This window comes from Tupaia chinensis, unplaced genomic scaffold, assembly GCF_000334495.1.
Source record: "Tupaia chinensis unplaced genomic scaffold, TupChi_1.0 Scaffold000066_1, whole genome shotgun sequence".
NCBI lineage: Eukaryota > Metazoa > Chordata > Mammalia > Scandentia > Tupaiidae > Tupaia > Tupaia belangeri.
In genome coordinates this window covers 7,109,886-7,117,936 of record NW_006159525.1, presented here as the reverse complement: position 1 = coordinate 7,117,936, position 8,051 = coordinate 7,109,886, and the positions used below count along the sequence as shown (strand labels likewise).

Genomic DNA, 8,051 nt, shown 5'->3' with positions numbered 1-8,051 from the left:
AAGGCACTGAACTGGACTCCCAAATGGCCAACCAGTTTGAATCCCAGACCTGGCAGCTCGAAACACACCTGGTGCATGTGCATGTGCATGCCTGCCCCAAATCCCAAGAGGAGAAAAGAGGAGAAGGGATTGCGGCCTGACCATCTACCCTGGGGGGTGGGGGGTGATTTCTGGCTGTCTTGTCTCTCTGTCTCTCTGGGGAACACACGTGCCCTATAGCAAAAATCTCAAAAAAAAAAAAGAAAAATTCTAATTCAAATCAGGCCAACCACAGTAGTACATGCCTGTTGCTACTGCTGCTTAGCGGGCTGAGGCCTCAGGGGAGGCCTGGTTTGTGTCACAGTGCGTTGTAAAAGCCAGGCATGTGGGGGCATGCTTGTAATCCCAACTTCTCGGAGGCTGAGCCAGGGGGATTCTGTCAAAAACTAAAACAAAACCAGGTTAAATGCCCACTGTCAAAATTCTTCCAGTCCTCATGGTGGGGGGACAGTTTTGTTCTGAGCCCATTCTCAGTCCATTTGGAATCTCAGATCATTGATAGGAAGGAAGTGAAAGCAATGGACCCAACGGCAAATGCAAGCAGCGGGTGAGTGTTGTTTCTTCTTTTTTAAAAAATCTATTCTGGGGTGTGCTATGCATTTGGTTAGAGAAGAATGCTGGCGATCTCTTAAAATCTAAGGTTTCCCTCTTCTCTCTGAGGGTTTAACTTAGTATGAACTAAACCGAAACGAGGAGCATTGCAGGAAAAATGGCAGACGAATTTGTTACATGCTCGGAGGCATTGGAGAAGAGAAAAGTGGGTACCCAGAACCCCATTGAGGTCTAGAAGCTTGTATACTTTCATCATAGGGGAGAGAGGAGGAGGGATAGAAGCAATTTAGGGAATGGCCCATGATGTGGGGGGAAGATAAACGGACCCTCAGCAGAACAAGTGGTAGCCTGTGACATTGTCTGGGTATGGTGTCAGTGTCGTCTCCTGTCCTGTGATTCAAGTTCATCTTCCCTGGTTGATGAGATTCCCAAGGAGGGGATGCATGAAACCGAGTTCCTTTTGGAGGATCCTTAGGCAGCTAGGGTCCGAGAAAGCCTCTGCCTACATCTGCTGTGCCCCAAGTCCCCTCGATTCAAAGTAATCATCTCACCACATGTCATACTTTGGGAGACATTTCTGGAACTCCTTCAAGTCAAATACATTGATACATTCTTGTTGATAAAAAATTAAAACAAAAATTGTACGGAAACTCCTCTAATTGGGACTTGGAGTCGAGGCTACTTCTGGTGATGGAAAGTCCTAAGAAGGTGTCAGCTCTGGCTCCCAGCAGCGGCCACATGGCATCAGGCTGGCCTCGCGCCAGCACTGTCACTCCTGGCAGCACACCCCTGCCATTGCTTCTCCACCTGCTCTATAGAGAAGGGAAAACTGTGAGTCGAGCTCAAAATCCAGCCAGCCCCTGGCCTCCAGCAAGAAAGGACAACACTGAGAAATGAGGGTGGGTAATGCTGACCTTATATATCTGTAAGGAGAGATACCTCTGTTTCTAGTTTCTGGAAATCCTTATGGGGAATGGTGTCATTTCTTCTTAACTGTTTTCTAGAATTCACCAGTGATACCATCTAGGCCTGGTGCTTTTTTTTTTTGGGGGGGGAGGGGCGGGGGGGACAGGGGCCCTGGTCCTTTTATTTTTTTTTTTTTTTTTAGGTCTTTTCCATAGGGTACATGTGCTTGCTGGAGAGAGACAGAGAAAGACAAAGAGGAAAAGTGAGGAATTACTCCTTAGGGGGGATGGCCGTACTGCAATCTCTTCTCCTCCATCATCTTCTTGGGATTTTGGGCATGCATGCACATGCACCTGGTGTGATTTTCAAGTCGCCAGATCTGGGACTTAAACCATAGTTGGCTATGTAGGAATCCAATGACTTAATCACCATACCACCTGCTGGACCCGTTATTGATTATAATTTTAAAAACAGATACAGGCCTTTTCAGATGACCTATCTTTCTTTGTGTGAGTTTTGGTAATTTGTGCCTTCTAAGGAATTTATTTCATCTTTTAACAAATTTTCAGGCATATGAAGGAGTCTTCAAAAAGTTAATGGAAAATATATATTATGAAAAATCCATGTGCTATGCATGGATTTTTTTAAAAAAAAATTGTACCAAAATGAATTCATACTTTAATTCCATTTTTTTCTAGGAACTTTTTGAAGTCCTCTTGTAGAGTTACCCATAGTAAGCCTTTATTTTTCCTTTCAATGTCCATGAAATTAATTTCTCAATATTCTCTTTTTTCTTTGTTAGCCTGGCTAGAGAGTCATCAATTTTATTGATCTTTTCAAAGAATCAGATTTTGGTTTCATTGAATTTCTCTAATGTTTTCCTACTTCAGTTTCATTACCTTCTATTTTAATTCTATTGTTCTTTTCTTCTACTTGCATTAGGCTTAACTTGCTCTTTTTCCTCTAGTTTCCACGGATGGAAGCTTTTATTAGGTCTTCATTTCTCTTTCCCCCCCTTTTTCAATCTGTTAGAGAGCGTGTGCACTTGCTGGAGAGAGACTGGGGTGAGGGGAGGTTAGAGTGAGAAAGCATCCCCTGTGGCGACAGCCACACCACAGCCATTCTCTTCTACCACTCCCCTGGGGACCTCTGGGCACACATGCACATGTGTCTGGTGTGTCTATGTCCCCCTAGCCTCTGGTTCCAGGACTCAAACCATTCTACTGACCATGTGGGATCCAGTTACCTCAACCACCATGCCACCATCTGGCCCTTTCTTCATTTCTCATATATACATTGAATGCTACATGTTTTCCCCTAAGTATGCATCCCCCTCCCTTTCTTTCTTTCTTTCTTTTTTTTTTTTTTTTTTAAGAAATGATCTCACTCTTGCAATTCTCCTGCCTTAGCCTCACGATCAGAACCACAGGTGTCACTACCGTACCTGACTCTGTTTTAGACGGGCCATGTTCAGGCCATCCTTGAATTTGTGACCCTCCTACCTCAGCCTCCTAAACCGCTGAGATCACAAGTGCATACTGGCCTTTAGGTAGACTTGGGAATCAAACTGGGTCTCCCATGTGGTCCCAGCCTGTGAAGCACAGAGTTGCATTGGCACATACCACTATTGCTGGACTCTACAGCTCATAATAATGGTAAGTTGTGTTTATTTTATTATTATTTTTTTTTCTTTTGAGAGGTTTTCGCTATAGGGCGCGTGTGCTCGCCAGACAGACAGAGAGACAGAAAGCGAGAAATCACCCCCCAGGGGGGGATGGCCATGCCGCAATCCCTTCTCCTCCATCCTCCTCTCGGGATCTTGGGCACGCACACGTGCCCGGCATGAGTTTTAAGCCACCGGGTCCAGGACATGAACTGCGGTTGACTATGTGGGAGTCCAGCGACATAGCCATTACGGTAACTGCTGGTTCCCATAAGTTGTGTTTTCATTTTCATTTCATTTGTTTAAAAATTTCTCAATACTTCTTCATTGACCCCAGAACTGAGTCGTTTCATCTCCAAACATATTAGAGTTTCTCCAGCTATCTTTGCATTATTGACTTCTAGTTTAATTACACTGTGGTCTGAGAACATTTTTTTTTTTTTTACAATTTCTATTCTTTTATTTTAATTAGTTAATTTTTTTGGAGAGGTTTTTGCTATAAGGCGTGTGTACTCGCCAGAAAGACAGAGAGAGACAGAGAAACAGAAAGCGAGAAATCCCCCCCCGGGGGGATGGCCATAACGCAATCCCTTCTTCTCCTTTCTCCTCTCGGGATCTTGGGCACGCATGCACATGCACCTGGCGTGAGTTTAAGCCACAGGGTCCAGGACTCGAATTAAGCCACCAGGTCCAGGACTCGAACTGCCGTCTACTACATGGGAGTCCAGCGACATAGCCATTATGCTAACTGCTGGTCACTCTATTCTTTTATTTTAAAATTTTTTTCCAGTAAATTTAATTAATTAGCTAATTAATTAATTTATTTTATTTTTAAAATTTATTTTTACATTTTTCTTTTGAAATTTCAAAATACTGAATTTTAAAGATCATGTTCAAAATATTTCTTATAATTTTGTATAATTTTGTTTGTGACTCTATAACAACAGACAATATGATTTTTAATATTTTTGAGAAAATATTCACATGTCAACTACTCAAATTGTTGAAAAGCAAATGCCCAGCACACTAGTCACACATAAACCTTCTCAATTCAGCCCTGCTACCAAGTACTCTGTGGTCTACCATCTGCTAGCAAAGATCAGTCTCTTTTTCTTCCTTCAAGGTCTTTCTCAAAATAATCCTCTGGTGTGGTTGCTCTTTTGCAATCTCTTCTGATTACATTGCTGGGCTGGAAAAGTCCAGGTTATTTTATGTTATAAATTCTTTCATATATTTTCTCTAATCCTTTCTGCCAGACAGAACTATTTATGATACCAGGCTTTCTAAGAGCTTCTGTTAGCTTACTTGAGATCCACCTTAGTTCCATAGTTTTCTGATTAATCTTCAGATATGACCTTCCAGTCAAAGCCCTATCCGATAATGAGTATTTCCAATTTCTGAATCAATGCAACACACATTACTGAACTTATGCAAATAAACCTTCTGTCACAAAATAAGAATATCCCCAAATATTTTCCAATTCCAGAGTGGTCAGGAAGGAAGAAAATTGTATGTTTCCATTTAAAGAAACAAACAAGAAAAATATTTTAACATATTGCTGAACCTATCAACAACTCAAAAGAAAGTAAACTGTTTAAATTGGGAAAACAAAGCACAGTAAAAAAAAATCAGTAACGTTTTACTCAAAAGTTATAAAATTCTATTTTGTCAGTTATTTTCAAACTCTTCTGTTGAATATGCAGTGTTGCTATGGTTCAATCTTCCCATTTAAATCTTGGAAGTTAACATTCTATGTTTTTATTGATATTCCTTGTCCCTAGCATTAAATTGGTTGTTTTCTTTGTTGCCTTTTGTTCTCTTATTTCTGTACGTATCTTTAGTTTTACTGGTTGAAAACTCCTTTCAGAAATTCTTGAAGAGTGGGTCTGCTACTGGAAAATTCTTTCAGGTCTTGTTTATCTGAGAATATTTTTATTCTTTCTTTCCATATGAAAGATAATCTTGCTGGGTATAATATTCCTGGCTGAAACTGTTTTTCACTTAACACTTTGAATATATTTTCCCATTCTTTTCTTGCTCGCATTGTTTCTGATGAGAGGTCTGAGGTTAGCCTGATAGGATAACCTTTAAAAGTAACTTGACATTTCTCTCTTGCCAATTTTAGTATCTTTTCTTTGTCTGTAGATTTGACCAGTCTGGCTATGATGTGCCTTGGAGAAGATCTTCTTGGGTTGATTCTATTAGGGGTCCTTTGTATTTCTTGAGTCTGGATGTTTGAATGCCTCTTTAGATTTGGAAAGTTTTCTTCCAAGATTTCATGGAATAGATTATCAATGCCCTTATTAGTTTCCTCGGCTTCTGGTATACCAATTATCTGAATGTTTGGGCACTTAAGACTGTCTAGTATTTCTCATATAGTATTCTCATTTTTGGGGGTTATTTTCTGTTTTTTTGGTTGTTTTTTTCTAGCTCAGAGGTTTTGCTTTCAACATCTGAAATTCAATTTTCCTCATGGACCGATCTGCTTTTAATACTTTCCAGGGATGTTTTGATTTCCTGAAGGGTAGCCTTCATTTCTAATAGCGCCATTTGATTCTTTTTTTATGGTGTGTATTTCCTCTTTCAGATCATGAAAGAACTTCAGCATTTCCTGGAATTCGTTGTATCTTTTCTCCGGCATCTTCTGTACTCCATTATCTCTCAGCTCTTGTATCCTGTTTAGTTTTGTATGATGAATATTCTGAAGTCTTTATCAGACATTTTCATGAATTCTACTGTACTGTCTGTAGATGATAAGGTATTGTTCTTTTCCCTTAGGGAGAGATATTTTCTTGGTATCTCATGTTTCTGGTGCCTCTGTGGTTGTTTCTGGTCATTCCATGACAAAATCTCTCCTCCACAGTGTTTAGCAAGGTGTTATCAACAGTAAGATTAGGAGTTTAGAATTATAGAAATAAATCTCTTCGTTAAAGCAGGAGGTTCAATAAGTGTTGAGGATTTCAATCACTCTAAAAGGATTCAGATACTTGGCTACTGTGCACCGAGGCCTATGTTGTCTGAATATTTTGGGAGTCTAGGAGATGGGTTTAGAGCATGGCTTCCCTGAATGCACCAGGACACACCCCAGCTTTAAAATGGCTTCTTGTCTCTATAGTTTCTATTCTTTTAAATTTTAGAAATTTGTTAAGGTATGTTAATGGCTCCAAAATATGATATATCTTGGTAAATATTCTGTGCAAGCTTGAAGAGTATGTATATTCTGCTATTGTTGACTGGAGTATTTTGGAAATGCCAGTTAGATAGAGTTGATTCCTATTGCTGTAGAGTTTACCACATCCTTAATGATTTGCTGCACATTTAATCTATAAATCACTAAAAGAAAAGGAGTAGTCTCCAACAGTAGAAAATTTGTCTGTTTCCCTTAGTATTTCTATACATTTTTGCCTTTGATATTTTGTTACTAGTTTGTTAGTTGCATACTCATTAAGGATTGTGTACCTTCTGGGAGAATGGACTCTTATTATTACATAATGCTCCTCTTTATCCTTGACAATTTTTCTTGTTCTGAAGTCTGCTTTGTTTATCATTGATATGGCTTTCCTTTGATTAGTGTTGGCATCATGTGTTTTTCTCCATCTCTTTTCATTTAATCTGTTTGTTTTCATGTTTCTATGTTTAAGTGTTTTTCTGGGCTGGCCTTGTAGCTTTGTGGTTAAGGGGGTACCAGATCCAACATGACTGACTATACTTTGGATCCTGGTCCTGACAGTTTGCAAAAACACACCAGGAGCATATATGCAAGTGCCCAAAATTCCAACAGGAGAAATGGAGAAGAGGGGATTGCAACATGGCCATGCCCCACTAGGGGGGTGCTTTCTGTCTGTCTCTCTGTCTCTTGCCTCTCTCTATCTCTGGTGAGTGCACATGCCTTCTAGTTATAAAATAAAATAAGAAATAAGGCAACTTTCTTACAGGCAACACATAGTTGGCTTTTTAAAAAATTGTATGCACTCTTTTGATCTTTGTCTTTTAATTGATATACTTAGAGCATTCACATTTAAAGTGATTATTAATATAATTAGGTTAATAGATATATTTCCTGTTTATAAGTGTTTTCATTATACTTACTGTTTCAATTGTTCTTTCTTTTTCTGCCTTTTGTTCTAATTGAGTATTTTATAACTCTTTTTTCTCTCCTTTCTTAGCATATAAATTATACCTTTAAACCATTTTTAGTGGTTTTCCTAGAGTTCGCAATATATATGTACAACTGATTGTATTCATTTTTAAATTACACTATTCCTAGTTAACCTTTTCACAGATAGTGGATGCGCCTTACAATCAAATGCCACAACATTCTTCCTCCTGTTCCTTTTAACATCACTTATCCATATACTATAATTACCCAATACATTGTTACTAGTATTATTTTAAACAAACAGATATCTCTTAGGTTAAAATAGAAAAAAGTTTTTAAAATGACTGTATTTACATTTATTCTTATCTGATACTCTTCCTTTTAAAATTTTTTAAATTTGCCAGAATGTATGTGTTCTTACAGAGGAAAGACAGAGAGTGAGAGAGAGAAGGAGAGAAACAAGAAAGCCCTTCCCATGGGGCATGGTTATACTGCAATCTTTCTCCTTCATCTCCCCCTCCCCCTTTTTTTTGATTTTAGACACATGTACACATGTGCTTAGTGTGTGTGTGTGTTTTTTTTTAATGGAAAATTATCTATTTTTTTATATTATTATCATAATCTTCTTTATATTACATTGGATTACATATAACTTTACATTGACTTCCATTGCTTTTTCAAAAGGGAATGCCATGCATGTCAGTCAATACAGAGACATCAATCTCCCCGCTTTATCATTCAATGTCTTTTCCATGCATTTCCCAATAATTATTATTATTATAATTTTTTAAA

At 38.7% G+C, this 8,051-nt stretch overlaps 1 protein-coding gene across 1 annotated transcript in view; it reads left to right on the top strand.

Moving 5' to 3' along the window:
• The first annotated feature begins 317 nt into the window (after nt 1–317).
• Nucleotides 318–8,051, top strand: part of LOC102473203 (nuclear body protein SP140) — a 48,332-nt gene continuing 40,598 nt past the window's right edge. The window contains exon 1 of the mRNA XM_027766639.1: nt 318–586. Within this exon, the coding sequence (XP_027622440.1) occupies nt 363–586 (224 nt within the window). The 5' untranslated portion in view covers nt 318–362. The remainder of the gene's footprint in view (nt 587–8,051) is intronic.